At 37.5% G+C, this 23,141-nt stretch overlaps 1 protein-coding gene across 1 annotated transcript in view; it reads left to right on the forward strand.

The window, feature by feature from the left end:
* LOC131239855 (quinolinate synthase, chloroplastic) overlaps positions 1-23,141 on the forward strand; it is a 72,406-nt gene that overhangs the window by 39,884 nt on the left and 9,381 nt on the right. The window contains exon 5 of the mRNA XM_058237743.1: positions 15,669-16,184. Coding sequence (XP_058093726.1) covers positions 15,669-16,184 — 516 coding nt within the window. The remainder of the gene's footprint in view (positions 1-15,668; positions 16,185-23,141) is intronic.

Here is a 23,141-nt window from a genome sequence, read left to right on the forward strand (position 1 = left end):
AATTTAAGATCTCATGATGATTTCTCAAGATTTCTCCGGATTTCGCTTGGATTTCTTCGGACGTTGACAGATTTCTCTCCCACGACCCGGAAATGTCGACCATGGCCCACCAAATTTAGTAGAAAGCTCCGCTCTTAGGCATATTGAATAGGTAATAGATTTTTTTCTATATATTTTTGGAATTTCTGGATGGGATGTGGATAAAATGTTATGGTATGTCGCGCGCAAGGTGTCCCGTATCGGTATCGGTTGGCGTAATGGTATCCTTCAAAACCAATACGGATACGGGGGCGTAACGGTGCAAATTTTTTTTTTTTGGCAAAAAAATATGGATTAAATCCAGAATATTCTAAGCATTCCAAATATGCATTCATTTATAAATTGGAATATGTTTATGGTGGTGTAACGGTCCACTCTTTGGTGAGAAGTTGTATCGGACTGTCTGATGAATTTATGAACCAGATAACCTGAATTTGACTACAAAATTCATATATTTAATTTTCTAACTATCTACTATCAATGATAGATACATTAGAATGAATGTAAAATTAAAATATCTTACATTAGGTGTTTGCAATTATTTTTGAGGAATTTCTCGAACATTCCTGTGCACGTGACTGTGATTCCTGTCTTTGACCTGTCATCCTCAAGTCAAGAATATTAAAAAAAAAAAATAGTAGTGTCTGATATACTCCCCTGCAACCTGATTAAGGATTACTTGATTCGTTGTCAGGGGAGCTATTTTAAATACAAGTTCGGCAGTGTCAAGTGTGTGTATGGCTTCTTGCAATAATACTGTTGTGAGCTGTCTGCTGCAAATACTTACCTTAACACAAATATATACTCATAATCACAAGTCACCACCAAAATGAAAATCTGCTTTTTTGTGGTTGCTCGACCTCCACATCATCGTCATCGTCACCATCAGGCTGAGGCTATTCAATAGGTGTAGGTGCTGCATATTTATAATATCCAGTGCTAGAAGGAAATACTAGATCAACGAAACTAGAGGATGACTGATCCTGACTAGGCAACGACTCTAACCCGGAGTAAGGATATCTACCAGTGCCCGTCGAATAGCCATACTGGTGCCCATACTCAGGCTGTTGAGATCTTGAGATTGAGAGTGCGTCTGCTGTGATGAGTAACTTGGATTTGGATTTGGATATCTATAATCATATGGATATTGATCGGGAAGGCTACTCCAACATGAATGGATGGAACAGGCTCAGTATAACCATCATAATTCAATTGACCATAAGAATATCCATCATAATAACCAAGACCATGAGCCTGCTGATGTTCCGGACCTCCCGGACCCGGTGCACCACTAGATGTATCCACCTCCTGCTGGCTGTATCATGACTCGGTACACTCATAAGTTCGACCTTGTGTACCACCTCATCGATGTTCATCGACATCGTGATCTGTAGACGGCTGTTAGGGTGTTGAGCAACACCAGAAGTGCAGCACCAGGGGCAGGGGGGTCATTGTCATCATCCGACATGGTCACGCTACCACTGCTCGTACTCTTTTGTTGATCTTGAGCCGTATCCGTACGTGGCATAAATGTTGCCCCTCTTACTAGGTCCAACACATCTGCACGACTCTCTTGTTGCGCTCTGCGTATTTCTGGATTATCAATTTCCAATTCTACACTATCCTCTTCAATTTGCTTTTCCTTTGTTTCCAATCAAGGTAGAAGTGGGTCATCCTCATCATAAATATTGTCCAAGTTTATTGGACAGTAGTCTCTGTCATCAACAGCTATAATGCTCCTATGATGTCATCGCATTCTTAGTTTTATATTGTAGTGCATGAAGACAAGTCTATCTAATGTTCTAGTCTGCAATCTATTCCTATTCTTTGAATGAATGAGCGCAAAACAACTCCAATTCCTTTCGCAGCTAGAGGAAGATGTTGTCTGGCTCAAAACTTTTACTGCAATTATTTGGAGAGCTTTCATACTCTCTCCGAAATTAATCCACCATTCGGCCGGTTGCAACCTAGATACTACATGCTGTGCAAGAGCATCTCCAAAGCTACCAAAGCGATTTCCAAATGTATCTAATTCATTCAATGTCTTTATTTGCAGATCTAAGTCAGGCTCTAATCTCTTTATCACATTTTTTAGCCCGACACAAACTTCATCATCCGCAACAAATGATTGGCCATATCTATACCTAGGATTTAGGTAGTAACCTGCTGCATGAAGATCGTGATGGAGTTATTTTGTCCATCTCTTGTCGATCATCTTCCAATAAGTCTCCCAACTTCTACAATCACGTTGAATTGCAAACTTTGCCTTATCCATGACATCATATAAGAAGCCCATGGTAGGTGCTTCATCGGATTCAACAAGACGGAGTACCCTCATTAGTGGCTCCATCACCTTTAGGATCGCCTTAACCTTCTTCCAATATTTGTTGTCCCGTATGGTGTTCGCAACTTCGACCGGTGTCCCTGATGTCTTCTTCTCATGTTTTGTGTTGAGCCATTCTCGGGAAGCGAACATCTCACTCAACTCTTCCCTATGTTGGAATAAACTCTCTAATGCTATAAAGTTTGTTGCGAATCTAATCGCTGCAGGCCTCAACAACTCTCGTCCTTTCGTGAACTTTCTCATTATTGCAACTACTTGATTATGGTTGTAAATAAACGTCGTCACTTCCCTTGCCCTTTCGACCATTTCCTTAACATTCTTCTTCTTCCCAATATCTTCCAATATATGATCAATACAATGGGCAACACATGGTGACCAAAAAAGATATTTTCTCTTATCCATCAACATGTCCTGCAAGCTTATATGTTGCTTCATTATCTGTCACAATCTGCACTATATTCTCCTCTCCAATCTCGTCCACAACTTTATCCATTAGTCCATTAATATAAGTAGAATTTTTTGTTGCCTCTGAGGCATCAATTGACTTGTGGTATATAATTTCTAAGTGGCAGTACACCATGAAGTTGATCATGCTGCGTCTGGTTGGGCCAATCCAACCATCACACATGATTGTGCATCCTCTGGCTTGCCATACAGGTTTAAAGGTAGCCACGTATGCTTTCACATCCGCATACTCTGCATCTTTCCATTTCCCCCTAATCTCCTTAGTCGTGAGAGCTTTTATTCCTTCACTTGCTTCTGCTGCTGCATCAATTACTACTTGCCAATATGGAGAATTGGTTGCGTTAAGAGGTATATTGGCATGTATAAATAACTTTGCTGCTGCTCTACTTAATTTCTCAACGGAAGTTCTACTCTACATTTGTTTTATCTTCTTTTGTTTAGTTGATTCTTTCCTAAACAGGATTGGATCAATAGAGGGTCACTTAGGCTCATTTACTTCTTCATCCAAACGTATATGGGCATCACGTGAAGATGTCTGTCGTCGGCTCCCAAACATACGTCGTAACCCACCAAACCTACCCTCCACCTGCAGAAGCAGTTGCACTCCCACTGTCTCCCCTGTATCACGCACTGACCCATGCGTGCCAAACATGCGGCGACGTTCTTCCTCTTCACGAGCTAGACTCAAGCTCTCTCTCCTAGCTATAGTAAATTCTCAATCTGAATCTTCGTCAGAATCAATAATATCTTCATCACGAATGCTCATATATTCAGGACCAAACACTTCCTGTCGAGCTGCATTCAAAATATCATCTTTTTTCTTTTGTATAACAACACGTTTACCCTTCGACTCATCTAGACTAGCTTGCATTAAAAGCATTATGTCTTTCGGTACTCTACTACATGGCGCAACTTAACCCTTTCGATGTGCCAAATGTTGTTTGGGACGGTAATTCCACCAGTCACTAGTCTATCATAATACTTGCACTTCATTTGGTGCCCAGTACCACCAACCCTCTCACAATGTTGCCATCCAATTTCATCACTTGTTGTTGGCCAGACCCAGACATTTCTTTAGGTTTAGGTAGATACTAGATAATTAGATATGAGAATGAGTGTATGACCTATGTTAATAAAGATGATTTTATATTCTAACTAAACCCTAAGAAGCTCCAAGGCAAAACCTGTCCAATATAAGCAAATAAAAACATAAAGTCGCTAATTCGAAAATAGAAAAAAAAATATAAAATGACACCCCAAATCTGTAAAATACACATTAATATGTTCTACTATAATTAACACATCACATGGCATGATTAAAACAGTAAAACAATCGTTAAAAAATTATTTTTCGAATTTAAAAAAAAAAGGCCATAATTAATGCGTAAATAGAAAAAAATATTAAAAAATTATAAAATGGCACCCCAAATCTATAAAATGCACATTAACATGTTCTACTATGATTAACACATCATATGGCATGATTAAAACAGCAAAACAACCATTAAAAATTGATTTTTCGAATTAAAAAAAAAATGGCTAAAATTCATGCATAAATAGAAAAAAATATAAAAAATTTATAAAATGGCACCCCAAATCTGTAAAATGCACATTAACATATTCTACTATGATTAACACATCATATGGCATGATTAAAACAGCAATACAACCATTAAAAATTGATTTTTCGAATTTTAAAAAAAATGGCCAAAATTCATGCGTAAATAGAAAAAAATATTTAAAAAATATAAAATGACACCCCAAATATGTAAAATGCACATTAACATGTTCTACTATGATTAACACATCATATGACATGATTAAAACAACAAAACAACCATTAAAAATTGATTTTTTGAATTTAAAAAAAAAGGGGGCAAAATTCATGCGTAAATAGAAAAAAATATTTAAAAAATATAAAATGGCACCCCAAATCTGTAAAATGCACATTAACATGTTCTAATATGATTAACACAACAAATACAACCATTAAAAATTCATTTTTCTAATTTAAAAAAAATTTGGCCAAAATTCATGCGTAAATATAAAAAAATATAAAATGGCACCCCAAATCTATAAAATGCACAGTAACATGTTCTACTATGATTAACACATCATATGGCATAATTAAAACAACAAAACAACCATTAAAAATTGATTTTTCGAATTTTAAAAAAAAGGGTCAAAATTCATGCGTAAATAGAAAAAAAATATTAAAACAATATTAAATGGCACCCCAAATCTGTTAAATGCATATTAACATGTTTTATTATGATTAACACATCATATGACATGATTAAAACAACAAAACATATTAAAAAAAGTATAAATACCTATTTTTGACGAATTTTTGAAAAATGGCCCACCGAGATTTGATTCAACAAAATCCGTAATATAATGTGTTTTTTTCTCAAATACCCAGCCAAGGTTGGTTGAAATTAGTAGTAGGAGTGAGAAACAGTTTGGAAGTAAGAAGTTTTAAAAAAACAGCAAAAACAGAGCTTAAAATGCAAAAAAAAAAAAAGTTACCGTTTTTTTACCGTTACGGGTCAGTAACGGCCGTTACGCCCGTAACGGGCCCGTATCGGCCGATACGGGCACAAAAAACCATAACAGCCGATACGACCCCGAAACGCGTATCGGCCTTCACCATTACCGTTACGTATCGGCCGATACGTAACTGTTTTGGCACACCCGCGGATACAATCCTACGCAAAAATCTGCCATATCAGGCATGATCGTGCAATATATCGGCGATATCTCACGATATTTTGTGTACATCGTGCGATATCACCGATACATCGTGCGAGATCTGGATTTTTTGGTTTTTTTATATCTTCCGGGGGTTATCGGACGGGTTTCGTCTCGCTAGGGGCCGATAACGATAATATCGATCGATAGTATTGATACTTAAAACACTGCTTGGAATATATGTAGGACATCTGAGAGTTGAATTGGAACCCAACATCTAGATAACCTGGTCAAGATTACCAGCCTGACATTTGAGCCAACTCATGTACATGGTGGGTCCCACCTGAAACGTGGCTAAAATTTCTTACATGTGATTTGGGCGCAGTTTTATCTTGTTGAAATGGTGCGTGTGGGTAGCAAACCCCTATGTATGGGCTTAATTGATTTTTAAAAAGGAAAAAGGAAAAAAATTAATTCTATTAGTCTAACAACCTCCTTATTTCCAAATAAATAAAGATCTTTATTCTTTAATTTTTATGAGATCAGTATCAGACATAAGACTTATCTATCACCAAAGAAGAAAAAGAAAAACGAAAAAGAACAAAAGATATCTAGATTCTTGAAGTGGGTTTGCTCGTGCCAAACAAATTTAACTGTCCACAAATTAGATTCTTCTCCATTGTAGGTATTGTATTTAATTGTAAACTTTTGGATGATTCTTTGCTTTCTAGTAATTCAATTTAAATTCATAAAGGATCTATGATGGAGAATGGTGTCTTCTACCAAATACTGTAGTTAAAAGCGGGGTTGCAGATGACAAGGTTTTTCTTTTCTTTTTTTTTTTTTGAAAAAAGTTGTTGAAATGTGGGTTACTGTCAGTTTTGGACAAGGTTTCCTCTCTTTACAAGCATTGCAGAAATTTTGATTGTTACTGAGAAAGAAGAAACAATAGACATGAACAATCAGTTTCTGTGGTAAAATCATATTTATAAGCAGCTTGTATAACCAATAGTCCATTACTTCAACTAGATGGCATTGCATGGTGATCCATTTTTGTGCTTGTCTTGGAATTGGTCAATCATTTGTTAAGCTTACGAGAAGATATTGATTCACAAACACAGAAATCAGTAGTAGACCGTCAAGAATTGGGGCATCAGCCAAATTAGCTTCAACATACACAATCAACTCTTTAGGTTAAAAGAAGAAATAAATAAGACAGCTTCTTAAAGGTGCAGGGTGTAGGCGAGGCAGTTGGACTCTTCAAGGGCCAAGGGTAAGCCTCCTGGTGTGCCAAGGCATAAGCCTAAAAAAGTTCTAAGTAAAAATTATCTAATAATGGGAAAAACTGGAAAAGGATAATAAAATAGAAAACAATTGAATATAACAAAAATTAAATTGTAAATAGTGAGATAGTGTTTTGTACTAGGCATTTGGGTTATGCCTGCATGTCAGCTATAAAGGATGATTAATCGATCAGTTCAAATGTAGTAGACTACTAGTACACCTAAGCAAATGTGATAAACAACTAACGTGAATAGAACCACAAAATATACTTGGCATTAAGTGTGTTCTTAAAACATTATACCACCCATTATAGTGGGAATAGTCACTCTCTATGGTGTTCTAACAAAAGACTTCAAATAACAGCTGTTATTTTGAAATTAATGACTGCTATTTTCTGAACAATGTCCATTATTTAATGTAATAATGGTCGTTATTTACACAACAAGAGAAGATGTTTTTCAAATATAATAGAAATATTATGAATCGTAATGCCATTTGGTAAATAGTTGTGGACTTAATGAAAATAAGGGGCTCTTCTCTTCTTCTTCTTCTTTCTTTCTTTTTTTTTTTTTTTTTTTTTTTTGGTTTTGATCACCAAACATGATCCCATATCTATATAATCCCAGTGTATCCTAATTACAGTAGGTGGATTGTATACATTGTAGCAGACCACGCTTGCAAACCTAGGCATAATGTATCGTGTTTTAAATGGGATTTATTTCTCATTTGTTACTCTATTAGGCAACCAATGCCCATTCAGTTGTCTTTTTCAAGGTCAAAAGTCAATAAGAGTCTTGCCGATGATTCTAAAGAAGCCTTTTGTTTGGCAATTCTAACCATACCATCTGTGGCTTGGAAAAGGGATGGCTATAAATGACTAGACCAAATTAAAGATGAATTGGAGAATCTAAACAATGTGATTTTTTGCAGGGTAGCCCTTGAAATGTCTATTTGAGTTAATTGGACAATTCAGATTAATTTTTTGGACTGTCCAAGCGTACTGATGCAACTAGGACCACTATAGCTTATAGTGGTCTGATAGCACTAGATCATTTCTCATACATATGCTGAGGATATGGTCCTTGACTCCTTGCTAGAGTGAAATGGCGGAACAGGATTCGTGTAGTTGAAACCAGTGTTCGAACTATCGGTATCGCGTTACGTTTTGCACACTTGGGATACGGATACGTATCGGTTATCGCATGGGATATATCGGTTGTATCACGTAATGTGTCGCTGTTGTTGGAAACATAGGGAAACATTGGGAAATTGGTCGATTTTTTCAATGAAACTTCAGTGATTGTTAAAAAGACATCCATACACTTCTAGCCCTTTTATGTTATTATTAGTCTGTAGGACATAGATGGTATTTTTTTCTTTTGTTACTTAAGGATACACCTTTTTACACGTGCACTCACACCCCACACACCCACACACTCACACCACAGTGGTTTTTCACCACAATGGGTACTCGAACCCACGACCTCGTGTTGAAACTCTTGTGAGTCTACCATTGAGGCATGAGTAAGGACCCAAAATCTATTCATATATTGTCTAATTGAATTGATGCAAATGTATTGAAAGTCTATTCATATCATTCATAAATATAAGAAGACGTGTGGAAACACAAGCAATACATTCAAAAGAAAAAGAAGAATCACTAGATCATGTTACATGCATGTTTGATTTTATGTTTGGACACAAAAATTGCAACCGATTTGCGAGAAACTAGGAAATTTGATTTTTTTCAATTTTCCGTAACTCAGCCCATCTCCTCCAAATCTTGAAATTGAAGCTCTCAAAGCATGAAAAATCATGGATTTGTCACAATTTGACACCAATTTAACATTATTTACAGGAAAAAAAAAGGATCGAAAATTGAAAATGCTTACCGAATTGAACATGTGGGATATATCCCACTACATGTGTATTTCATATCGCATGAGTGGGATACAAGATATATCATGGGATATATCGGCCCGATATCGTCAATACTTAAAACACTGGCTGAAACCACATAGTTGGAATCAGTGTTCGAAATATCGGTATCACACAATGTATCGCATCCTTGGGATACAGATACGTGTCGGTTATCGCATGGGATATATTGTTTGTATCATGTAATTTTTCGCAATTTTTGGGAAACATGTGGAAACATTGGGAAAATGGTTGATTTTTTCAATAAAACTTCTGGAATTATTAAAAAAGACTTTAATACACACGTTTAAATCATAAAGTTTCAAAAAAGAAGTGCGCATAATAGGTTTCCTTTGTATAGGGTCCTAAGCTATGCGCTGTCCGATTGAACTAAGACAACTATATTCAGTATCCACCTCGTCCATCCGTTTTTCCATATCATTTCAGGACATAATCCAAAAAATAAAGCAGATCCAATAATCAGGTAGACCATGCCATAGGAAACAATGGTGATTGACCATTAGTGGGCCACAAAAGTTTTGGATCAAGATGATAATAGTTTTTTCTCTTCATTCAAACTTATGTGAAGTTATCAGCGTATTGGGGCCTACAGTGATGTTTATTTTTCATCTAACCTGTTCATAAGATCACAAAGACCCGGATGAAGGAAAAAAAAAAAAAAAAAAAAACAAAAAGAAAACAAAGATCATCCTGATCCAAAACTTCTTTGGCCCCCAAGGATTTGTTAATGGTAGACGTTCAATTTGCTATGTTTTCCATGGTGTGTTCCAATTGAGATTTGGATATGCTTAATTTTTTAGGCTAAAACCATAAAATTATCTGGTAAAATGGATGGATGGAGTGGATAAAATACACGAATTATAGTGGGCCCACAAAGCTTACGGCGTACACTGCTGACCATGCATCCGTTTCCCACCACGCTGGAGCGCTGTCGGACGCGGATTCCTACTAAGTTCCTACGCTCGAAACCTAGGTGGGGCGCGCTGTAATGTTTGTAAGAAAACTACCCTGTCCATTCATATTTTGAGATCATTTTAGTACTTGAGAGCAAAAATGAGCAGGATCTAAGACTAAAGTGGGCCACACTAAAGGAAAAGGTGGGTAGGAAAATTTCTACCGTTGAAACCTCCTTGGGGTCAACAGTGATGTGAACATGCCATCTATACCGTTCATAACGTCATTCCTACTAGGATGAATTGAAAATACAAATATTAGTCTGGTTCAAAACTTATATGGCCCACGAATATTTCAAGTGTGGATGTTCAATCCTCACGTTTTTGGCACACTTGAGTATCAGATCTTGCTCATTTTTTACCCCATTTCCTAAAATGATCTCACAAAACAAATGGACAGAGTGGATTCCTCAAAAACATCATAGTAGGCCCCACTAAGGTTTCGAGCATAGGAACTTCCTACGGAAGGCTTTGGCAGGAAATCTGTGTCCAGCGTTGACGCTACTGGAGCTCAAGTTGTATGAACGTTTCAAAGTTACGTGGCCCCACAATAATGTATTTATTATATCTACACCGTTCATGCATTTGGAGAGATCATTTTAGATCATGAACCCAAAAATGAGTCATATCCAAAGCTCAAGTGGACCACACCACAAATAGCAATGGGGGACCAATTCTCACTGTTAAAACATTCGTAGGGCCCACCATAACGTTTATTTTCCATCCAATCTGTAATTAGGTCACACAGACCTGGATGAAGAGGAAAAATAAATATCATATTGATCCAAAACTTCTGTGACCCACAAAAGGGTTTCAATAGTAGACGTTCAATCTACCACTGCTGTTTGCAGTGTGGTCCACTTGATCTTTGGATCTGCCTTATTTTTCGGCTCAAGTCTTACGAAGAGCTCGCCAAATGGACGAATGGTCTGGATATAACACATACCTCATGATGGGACCCACAGAACTTGGTGACGTCAGCTCGGAGGTGTGCGGTACTCAAAGGCTCGAATGCTAGAAGCCCATTTTATTTTTGGGAAAGTAGCAGCCGAGCAGGGAGAGGGTTTCGGGCTTCCGAAACCCTAAATTTCCACAAATCCCGCAAAGAAAATTGGCATTTGAATGCGGAAAGCTTCGGATTCCATTTTCGAGAAGGAGATTCAAACGACGTGAAGCTCTGATTCGAATGGCCCACCAAGTGAAGCTTCCGATTAGATCCAACACCTTTTCAGGTACCAAATCCTCCCTCTTGAAAATTTTTTACTCCTTTTTTCTCTGATTTTTTCGAATTTTTACTATGGTAGGTGGCTACAGTAGCTATCGGTGAAAAAACCGCGATAAAAGTTATAAATATCGCACGATTTTTAGTGATATCATGTGATATGTAGGAATATCGACGGATATTTAGCGATATATTGATTGATAATAGCTATTTCTTTTTTTTTTTTTTCCCCTAAATATCTTTCGGATGGTTTCGTATCGCAAGAGTGCGATACCGATAATATCGGTTGATATATCGGCCGATAGTATCGATATTGCGAACACTGCTTGGGATAAGGCGTAAATGATGTTGATACTAGATCTGTATAGGGTTCAAGTTCTCGGTATCGCTACAAGTTTCGATGGTTGGAGATCAAGATATAATATCATTATTGCTAATAATATCGTCGATAACTAGAAATGCAAGGAAAAATTAGGAAAACGGTGGAATTTTTCAGTGAAACTTCATGACATGCCTAAATACACATTTACGTATTTAGAAATAAAATTTTGCCAAAAAAAAAGAAGCATACATAATAAGTTTTCATGTAACGTGAGCCTAAAAGCATGCACTGCCGTAAGATATCACTCTAATAGTAACTAAAATGAGTTTATATAATACAAATGCAGCCCATATAAAATAACTAAGACATAAAAGTAAATGAACTAAAAAAGCACACATTTCTGGCGTTGTCCTTTATGTATGTATTTTATATCCACGCTATCCTTCCTTTTTTTCATCTCATTTTGGAGCATACGTAATAAGTTTTCATGTAATAGGAGCCTAAAAGCATGCACTGCCATAATAAATCACTCTAATTGTAACCAAAATGAGTTTATATAATACAAATGCAGCTCATATATAACTAAGACATGTAAAAGTAAATGAACTAAAAAAGCACACATTTCTGGAGCTGTCCTTTATGTATGTATTGTATATCCACACTATCCTTCCTTTTTTTTCATCTCATTTTGGAGCATAGATAATAAGTTTTCATTTAATGGGAGCCTAAAAGCATGCACTGCCGCTAATAGTAACCAAAATGGGTTTATATAATACAAATGGAGCTCATATATAACTAAAACATGTAATAGTAAATGAACTAAAAAAACACACATTTCTGGAGTTGTCCTTTATGTATGTATTGTATATCCACGCCGTTATTCCTTTTTTTTCATCTCATTTTGGAGCATGACCCTAAAATAAATTAGCGTATCCAAATCTAAGGTGGACCATGCCATAGGATATAGTGATTGAACATCCATCATTAGAAATTCCTTAGGGTCCACTTTAACCTGGATGAAGGGAAAAAACAAATATCATCTTGATCTCAAGTTCTTGTGGCCTATAAGAACTTTTTAATGGTCAAGCACCATTGTTTCATGTGTTTTGGTCCACTTGGGATTTAGATCTACTTCAGTTTTGGGCCCATGTCCCAAATTAATTTGAAAATCGTATGGACGGCATGGATATACAATATGTACATCAAGGTGCACACCCCCAATATTACAAGGGGGCTGATGTGACCTTTTAATGATCGTGACTTACCCACATGGGGTCCACCGCGAAGTTTGTGAGAAATATACCCAATCCATCTGCTTTAGTAGCTCATGTTAAAATATGAGACAAAAAATCGGGTGGATTCGAAACTAAAATGCACCACATGACTGAAAAACAATGGGAATGGGCTGCTTACCTTCAAAACATTTTGGGCTCCATCGTTATGTATATATATGCAATCCAAACCATTGATGAAGTGTCCCCATTGTTCATAAGGTCAAACTTCTGGGATGAATGAAAAGAATAAAAAATATTAACCTGCTCCAAAGCTTTTATGGTCCCACGAATGTTTTAATTGTGGACGACGTTTAATCCTCACTATTTCATGTCGTCCGGGTCATTGGAGCTTTGGATTTGACGGACTTTTGGGCTTATGCCCTAACGTGGTAAAAAAAAATGGATGGATGGAATGGATTTGTCACAAACATCATGATGGCCCCACTGACAGGATGTATGTGGGTCCTTTTCTGTAACTAGTGACTTTGCTGCAACACGGAATGAACTAAGTACAAATTTCATTGCCGTGAACTATGGGTGGGAACCTGACCATAGGGCCCACCTCAATGTATGCATGATATATCCACACCGTCCATTTGTTTTTCCAGCATATTTTAGGGGATGGTCCCAAAAATGTAGACATAAATTTCAGGTGGACATGGACCGCACCCCAGAAAATAATGGTTATTGACCATTAAAAACGTTGTGGGCCACAAAAATTTTGAATCAAGGTAATTGTAGTTTTGTTTTTCCTTCCAAGTCTGTATGAACTCATGAACAGGTGGGATGGCCAATAAACATTATGGTAGACCCATGAAGTTTTTAATGGCAGGTGTTCAAGGACCACCGTTTCTTGTGATGTGGTCTTATTGAAAATCATATCTTGTTCATTTTTGGGCAATGCCCTGAAATAAGTTGTAAAAAAAAGATGGACAGCGTGGATATGCAATGCATACATCGAGGTGGGCCCTACGAACTCCCACCCACATCATTGGTTCCATGGCCGTAAGAGGAGCGGATTAGGTGCAGCCCTGACCCGACCTAAGATGGTGCCACACATACAGTGGGCCCACCTGGATGTATTTGTTGAATATCCACGCCATTCATCCGTGTTTAAAAATCATTTTAGGGCATTAGCCCAAAAATGAAGCAAATTCAAATCTCAAGTGGACCGTACCGTGGGAAAGATAAATAAACATGTTGGATGACAAATAAACATGTGAGATTAACCTGCTGTTTATTGTTTTCCCTTAATCTAGGTTTATGTGATCTTATTAACAGGTTGGATGACAAATAAACATTACAGAAACATTACGATGGGTCCTAGGAAGATTTTAATGATGGAGGTTCAGCCGTCATTGTTCCTTAGAGCATGGTCCACCTGAAATTTTTATCTGCTTCATTTTTTGTCTCAAGCCCTGGAATGATCTAGAAAAATGTGTGGACGCCATAGATATATAATACATACATCAAGTTGGGCACCACCGTAAGGGCCGCACTGTATTCCGTAAAGCCGAAGTCGCACCTAATTCACTCCATTACAAAACCGAGTTGAGAGGGCTTTCATTTTTATGAAAGCCTCATGCTCCGTTAAACCCACAGCGGCGATGAAATACCCAAATCCTTTCTCAAATTATCTTATATTTCATATTCCAACCCAAATCTCTAAAACCCCGCTGACATCTAGTTTCCTTACAAATCTAATCTCGTGGAAGAAAAATTGGTTTTTCTTATGTTCGAAAATTTGGCGCTATCTACCATAATCGACCACCAAATCCAGTCGAAAGCAACTCCCTCAGAGAAAAAAGGTAAGTGAAATCTTTTTTTTTTCTATTTATTTTGGATTTCTGGAATGATAGGGGAGAGTTGAAACCGAAATCACTGATCTTTTTGCTATTTTAATAAAGTCGAAAATGTTGCCGAAATTTCGTCAGTAATAGGAAGAGACGAATCTTTGGGGTTTTGGTGTCCCTGGTTTGGCAACACCAATATTATCGGCGATAATATCGATTTCTCGCCGACAACAGAAACACTGGATCTAGAAAGAAACTAAAAGCAGTCCCAAATCACCCCGTTGACAGATCCAAAAGATTTGACAAACAATTGCCAAAATCCTTCTTAGAATGAGATCTACCAAAGTGTTAATAGGACTTGCTCACATGAGGTTGAGGGGGTTCTTCATAGCATACATCTATGAGATAGGGTTCATTCATCTAGTGGGGCCCAATAATAGAAGTGAAAAAAGGGCTACTTTTTTTAGAAAATACTCTGGCAGATCCTCTCTCTTCACGTGAGGCACTCAAGTATGAGAAAAATGGAAGTACAGTCCATACCCATTTCACATGCGAACTCACCTAATTTGGGCTAGGGAATGCTCATACTGGGAAGTGGGAACCACTTGATTAATGACTTGGATCTCATGCATGTATGCTACATTGGCACATGTTTCATCAAGAATTCCTCCATCTCACACTAGCAAGTCCACTTCGCATCCCTTGTAAGGCCTCATGATCCCAAGATGTCCAGTGATGATGTTGGCAGTATGGGCACAAGTTAATAATTTACAGAACTAAAAGTCCAGAACAGAAAAGTTGAATAGTTGTCCAAGACTGGTGCAAATCTTTCATCCGCTCAGAACCTAGATCACCTGCTATGTATAATGTTTTTTTTTTTTTTGGAAAAGAGGAATGAACATTGATGAACAATGTCACCTGTGGGAAAAATATATATTTATACTCCAGGAAGGCATGATTAGCCAATCCATACTTAACAAGAACAAGAGGAAGGCTTAGGTATTCGATAAATAAATTGATAATTACATGAAGATATAGTAGTACATACTCTCTAATAAGGGGAGTTTTATGAATTGTAAGTGGGCTTCTTGGATGTTGTTTAACAGTTCTTCAGACCTTCAGGGAGGCGGACAGACTCCATTTTGTTTTGGCTAATTTGCAATTTGTAATAATTATTTAGTAGAACTCTTAGGTCTTCTAACTTGTTTTAGATTAAATATCATTGATGCTTATTTCTACCAAGTATTTTGAATTGTTCCTGTGTATTATTTGTCTTACATTTTAAGAGTTATGTTACTCCCCATTCAGTTTTCTTGCAGTGGTATTTATGAATTTTCTTTCAGGATGGAACTTGCATTGTACATGACCTTTTTGGACATGAAGTAGTGAAGAAGATACATGAAATGTATTGTGATGCATTCCTAACAGCTCATTTTGAAGTCCCAGGAGAAATGTTCTCCTTGGCAATGGAAGCAAAGCGAAGAGGAATGGGTGTCGTGGGTTCCACGTCAAACATATTGGATTTCATCAAACAAAAGGTGCAGGAGGCTTTGGACAGAAATCTCGATGACCACCTTCAGTTTGTCTTAGGAACAGAGTCAGGGATGGTGACTTCAATTGTTGCAGCAGTACGTGGAATATTACACAGTGGTGAGTCCTCTACTAGAAGAGGAAAAGTCAACATTGAAATCGTATTTCCAGTCTCGTCAGATTCATTGTCAAGGTCGTCTTGCAAGTCTTCAGACAACATGAATTCTATTGAAGAAAGCAATTCCAATGAACTTACTGTTGTTCCTGGAGTGGCAACTGGTGAAGGATGCTCAATTCATGGAGGCTGTGCTTCCTGTCCGTACATGAAGGTGAGCTTCTCCTGTTCTATCCTGCATTGCTTTTCCTGTAATGTGACTAGATTTCTCATGTAACTTGACTATTCTAAAAGATAATCAGTTTGACACTATCAATATGCAATATTTAGTAGAATCAATTGATCATTGCTAAAAAATACAGATTGGAGCATAGTTACCAGCCATGTTTTAAATAGCTACACTATGTAGCATGTAGCTTACGCCACATAGCGTAGCATATCCTTTACGCTACATAGCTCATGAAAATAGCTTAAGTCACATGTAGCCTACGCTACGTCATAATTTGCATACACTCGGTGTTTGAAATATCGGTATCGTGCAATGTATCGCAACCTTGGGATACAGATACGTATCGGTTATCGCACGGGATATATCGTTTGTTTCGCGTAATCTATCGCACTTTTTTGGGAAACATGGGGAAACATCGGCAAAATGGTTGATTTTTATTCTTTTTTTTATTTTTTTATTTTTTATGAAACTTCAGTGATTATTTTAAAAGACCTTAATACACACTTTTAAATCATAAAAAATAAAAAATAAAAAATAGTGCACATAATAATTTTCCTTTGTATAAGGTCCGCGTTATCTGATTGAACTAAGGTAACCATATTCAAATATGATACATAACATTTATAAATGTATAAAGATATGTATGAAAACATAACCAATGCATTGAAAAGCAAAAGATATAGTAGAAATTAGAAAACATACCTATCAATGATGTGTGTATTCAATATCTACCCCGTCCATCCGTTTTTTCATATCATTTTAGAACATTATCCAAAAAATGAAGCAGATCCAATAATCAGGGGGACAATACTATAAGAAACAATGGTAATTGACCATTAGTGGGCCACAAGAGTTTTGGATCAAGTTGATAATTGTTTTTTCCCTTCATTCAAACTTATGTGGACTACGCAAGTGAAAACAATTGGAATTGATGCTACCGTCGAAAACTTCTTGGAGCCGCAAAAGGCTTTGATCAATTAATGCTACCATCGAAAACAATAGGGGCCACCTCGATGCATGCATGACATATCCGCATCGTCCATTTGTTTTGCAACCTGATTTTATGGGTTGGGCCAAAAAATGAGACAGATACAAATTTTAGGTAGATGTGGACCACTCCACACAAATAGTGGTTATTGACCATTAAAAATTGTGGGCCACAAATATTTTTTTGGATCAAGCTGATATTTGTTTTTTCCTTTCATCTAAGTCTGTGTGAACTTATCGATAGGTTGGATGGTCACAATGGATGTTAGAAAGTTTTCAATGGTGGGCATGGGCCAAAAAATAAGGCAGATCCAAATCTGAGCTGGACCACACCACACAAAATAGTAGTCATCGAATGACCAACATTAAACTTTTTTGGAGCTACAAATTTTTTGGATCAAGTTAATATTTATGTTTTCCCATCCAAGTTTGTTAAACCTTATGAACTGATTGGATGGCAAGTAAACACCACAGTGGGCCCTAAGAAGCTTCAATGATGGACATCATTGCCACCACGGTTTCTGTGGTGTGGTACACTTGAGCCTTACATCCGTCTCCTTGGGCTCATGCCCTAAAATAACATATGAAAATGAATAGATGGTATGGATTGGCTGGTGTACCACGCACCAGTGACCTGGCTAGTGTGGGTACATTTCGTGCGAAGATGAGTGCTGACGCTCGTCGAGCTCCAGTTATACAAACAGTTCAAAGGAGAACAAAGTTACATAGGCTCCACAATAATGTATTTATTATATCCACACCGTTCATCCATTTGGAGAGATCATTTTAGATCATGAGCTCAAAAATGAGTCATATCCAAAGCTCAAGTGGACCACACCACAAATATCAGTGGGATAATGATTCTCACAGTAAAAACATTCGTAGGGCCCACCATAATGTTTATTTTCCATCCAACCTGTTTATGAGGTCACACTGACCTGGATGAAGAGGAAAAACAAATATCACATCGATCCAAAGCTTTTGTGACCCTCAAAAGGGTTTCAATGGTAGACGTTCAATCTCCCACTGCCTATTTCAGTGTGGTCCACTTGATCTTTGGATTTTTCTTATTTTTTGGATCAAGCCTTAAGACGAGCTCGCCAACTGGACGAACGGTTTGGATATAAAATATACCTCATGATGGGACCCACAGAACTTGGTGACGTCAACACATCCTTCAGGTCGGTGGTGTGTGGTACACCAGCCCATCCGCATCCTATAATAAGGGCTTGGAGCCCTTTTTTTCGAAGGAGAGAGGGTTCCGGCGTTCCGGAACCCTAAAATCTCTACCAAATCTATCATTTGGCCGAGGTTTTCTTTGGATTTCACCGAGAATTTCTCCGGATTTCGCCGAGAATTTATCTGAATTTCATGATTTCTCTGAATTTCGACGGATTTCGCCCAAATCAAAGATTTTGTTGCTGCGATTCGAATGGCCCTTCAAATACAGCTTCTGAATAAGGCGATCTCCTCTATAAGTACTGAAATCTACTTGTTGAAAGTTTTCTTTTTTCCTTTTTTTTTTTCTTTTTTTTTTTTTCGTTTTTTTCGAATAATGATGCTTTACCAACGTCCCGGATTTGTAGTATCGTTGATATCGCACGATATCGAATGATATTTGGTGATATTATGCGATATTTATCAATATATTGATCCATACAAAGTATTTTGCAAATTTTTTCAATTTTTTAGTATCCTTCGAAGGGTTTCGTATTGCTGGACTGCAATACCAATAATATCAGTCGATATACGCCAACCAATACCGATACGGGACACCTTGCCACACGCTACGTAGACTACGCTACACTTTGTGTAGCTCACATGGTGTTTTCAACAATTTGTAACATTTTTCCATTTCCAATATAAAAAAATAAAAAAATAGCTATCCTTTTTAATGCTTTTGGTAAAATAATATAAATAACAATATTAAATAAGTTTCATTGCTCTTTCTTTACTTTTGCACTTAATCATTGCCCTCTCCTATTATTTTAGGTTGCACTTTATTGCACCAAATATCATGAAATTTCATGAAATTTCATTATTAATCAGTCTAATCTGGTATAGAATATCATGACATTGGCGCAACCAAGGACCTTGATTAAAAATCTAGAAGTTGTGTGTAGCTTACGCTACACGCGTAGCTTATGGCTCACACTTCAAAGGGGTGAATGCTATGCTACACACTTCACTATTTAAAACACTGGTTACCAGGAGGCATGTTGTGGAGCTTGATACACGTTTCACAAGAAATGCATCTTCAAAACTGATGCGAAACACATTTCTCAGGAAACTCGGGATTTCCTGTAAAAAGTACATTTCCTACTTTTCAGGAAAGTGGGAATGCATTTCTTATCTTTCAGGAAACCTGTTCCTGTTTAGAACATGTTTCCATCTGATTATTTCACCAATTTAAACTACATTGTTTTAACTTTATACCTAAGAGTTACTTTTAAGCTCTCTCTGTTCATCGGCTCGAGAAACTCAGAGCTAATGTTTCTGTTGCTTTTGAGGTTGATCCAAATTGGTGGGTTGTCTCAAATGAAAATCCTATTATTATCATGCATTCACCTTTCATTGCACAGAATTCTTCCAACCAGGTGCTGCTCCTGCTCAAATTGCATTTCCAACTTATTCCCCCACATCTGCTTCCTTGCTGTTTATACTCACTAACGGTAGGAGAGTAGAGTGTGTGCACCTGTATGTGAGTCCAAGTGTTTGGGATTTTATATGTATATGTAGTCTCATTTATAAGGGTGTGCACGTATATGACTTGGTCCTCCCTCAGGACACCATTCCTTTATGTTTATTGGGGTTAAATATTATTAAGGTATGAGAGGATAAGATTATTCTCTACACCACTCTTTCTCCAATTCTCCTTTCTTTTCTGTAGTGTGATTGATTACATGGTATTAGAGAATTAAGATCCCCATCACCTCCTTCCCTCCTCCCCCCCTCCCCCTCTTATTTCTTTGCCTTTTTCCATATCCTTCTACCGTCTGTTTCTTTCTTCTCGTTTTCCATTTGTTTTCATCATCCATGTAGCGAGATATGTGAGGAATATGTCTTCTTCTGTTTTGTGCATGTGTACATTCCCTTGCAATCATGTGGAGTATCTGACTCCTCCTATCTATTTTGTTTATAAGAGGTGTGTTAGCCCCAGTGTCAACACACATAAGAAAAATATTCCCCCGACTCTTCCCTCTCTTTTCCCTTCACTTTCTTCCTTCCTCTATCTCTCTAGGTATTCCGTATCAATAACGATGGCCGTAACGGTCACCACCAACCATTACGGCTATCAGCCATTATGCCCCCCGTCATGATTGAAATTTTATTTTATTTTTGCCCAAAAAAATCTGGAAAAACATCTTAAAAAAATCCAGAATAATGTAAATATTCCAAATATGTATTCATTTTTTTTAACGCTTTTATGGTGGTGTAACAGTCCCCTCTTTGGTGAGTGTTGTATTGGGTTGTATGATGAATTTATGAACTTGACAACTTGGAATTGACTGTAAAACTCATATATTTAATTTCCTAATTTTCTAATATCAATGATAAATATATAAGAATGAATGCAATATCAAAATATCTCATATTTGCACATTTTTACTATTATTTATAGTGTTAGTGTATTACATGCCTGATGACTCACATACAATGTACAATTAGTATTGTTCTCTACATACTAGAGACTTGTGTGTCCTATCCTATGATTCATGTCATGTCATCCTTAAGAGAACAAAATAGTATTGTTTGATTAACTACCTGGTAACTTGATCATGGATACCTCGATGATTAGTCAAGGGAGTTATTTTAAGCACAAGTTCGGCAGTGTCAAGTGTGTGCTTGGTGAATGTGTGGGTGTAGAAATATTTACCTTAAATGTTAATAATCTTTTTTTTTTAAAGTACTTACCTTAATAAAAACTCACCGGTCAATCACCGCCAAAATGAAAATGTTCTTTGTTGTGGTTGCTCGACCTCCATGTCGTTGTTGTCATCGTCGTCGTCATCCGGTTGAGGTTGTGGAACAAGTGCTACGTTATAATGTCCAAAGCCGGAGGTAAAGACCAGGTCAAAGAAACCCAAGGATGATTGGTCCTGATTAGGCATCGACCCCGACCTTGAGTAAGGATATCCACCAACGCCAGACGAATAGTCATGCTGCTGATTGTACTCGTATTGCTGAGCCTGAGAGTGAGACTGTAATGACGAATAACTTGGATATGATCGGAATATATGTATCCATATGAAATTTGTTGATCAAGAGGGCTACTCCAACACGGATGTGATGTAATAGGCTCCATATATTGCCATTGGTTGTATTTGTAATCATATCCATACCATTCATTTGTCTGATGATGTCCCAGTGCTCCATGAGCGTCATTGTTGTTAGCCTCCCTATGATGCTCCTCCCTTGGTTGGTTATATTGTGACTTAGACGTTCGACCTTGTATACCCTATCAATGTTCATTGTTCTTGCGATCTATAGATGGTTGTATGGAATGTTGAGCAACACCACCGCCACCATGATCATCCGTATTGGCATCGCTGCTGCCGCTAATCGTATTCTTTTGTTAGGTCTGGCCCTGGATGAAATATGTCCTCCTTGGATCCAAGACAGTTGCACAACTCTCTTGTTGTACTATGCGTATCATTGGGTCATCAACCTCCAATTCTTCATTGCCCTTTTTTATCCGTTTATCCATTTTCTCCAACCAAGGCAAAAGTGGGTATGTATGATGTGTTGAGCAATGCAGAAGTGGGATCAACAGTAGGTGCATCATCATCACCATTGCCATGATCATCTGTATTGGTATTGCAACTGCCGCTCTTACCCTTTTGCTGGGCCTGGCCTAGGATGAAATTTGGTGCCCCCCCCCCCCCTTTGGGTCCAAGACAGCTACATGACTCTCTTACTGCATTGCGCAGATGATTTGGTCATCCACCTCCAATTCTTCACTGCCATTCTTCTACTTGTTTCTCTCTTTCCTCCAACCCAGGAAGAAGCAGGCCGTCCTCATCATAAATATTATCCAAATTTATTGGACAATTGTAGGTGACTTAGTCGACCATATTGCCCACCTTATGTCGCTAAAATCTTAGCTTGGTGTTGTAATGCATGTAGACAAGTCGATCTAATGTCTCAATCAACAATTTAGTCCTATTATTCGAATGGATGAGTGCAAAACACTCCAGTTCTTCTCACAGCTAGAGGAAGTTGTTTGGCACCAAACTACGTTTGCAATTTCTATGTAGTCGAAATCTTACCTTCATTTTGTAATGCATGTAGACAAGTCAATCCAATGTCTTAATCTACAATCTATTCCTATTATTTGAATGAATGAGTGCAAAACACTCCAATTCCTCTCGCAACTAAACTTGTTTGGCTCAAAACTTTAACTGTAAATTTTTTCAAAAGCTTTCGAACTCTCTAAAATTCATCCACCATTTAGCTGATTGCAACCAAAATATTGCATGTTGTGCAAGAGCATCTAACTTGTCCTGGCGATTTTTCAATGTTTCCAATCCATTTAATGCCCTTAATTTGCGGATCTAGGATTCAACAAGATGGAATACCCTTATTAGTGGCTCCATCATCTTATGGATAATCGCGACCTTTTTTCAATATTTTTTGTCACTTATAGTCTTGACAACATCAATCAATGTCCCTGGTGTCTTCTTCCCATGTTTTGTATTAAGTCACACCCAAGAATCAAACAACTCACTCAACTCTCTCCGATGTTGGTATAAACTCTCAAGGGCTATAAAGTTTGTTACAAATCTAGTTGCCAAAGGCCTAAGTATCTCTCTCCCGTTCGTGAACTTCCTCGTTATGGCGACTAGTTGATTATGGTTGTAAATGAATGTTGTCACTTCTCTTGCCCTTTCAATCAATGTCACAACACTTATTCTTTCCAATATCTTCCAATATGAGATCGATGCAAGTGCATCA

Source organism: Magnolia sinica, chromosome 3 (assembly GCF_029962835.1).
Source record: "Magnolia sinica isolate HGM2019 chromosome 3, MsV1, whole genome shotgun sequence".
NCBI lineage: Eukaryota > Viridiplantae > Streptophyta > Magnoliopsida > Magnoliales > Magnoliaceae > Magnolia > Magnolia sinica.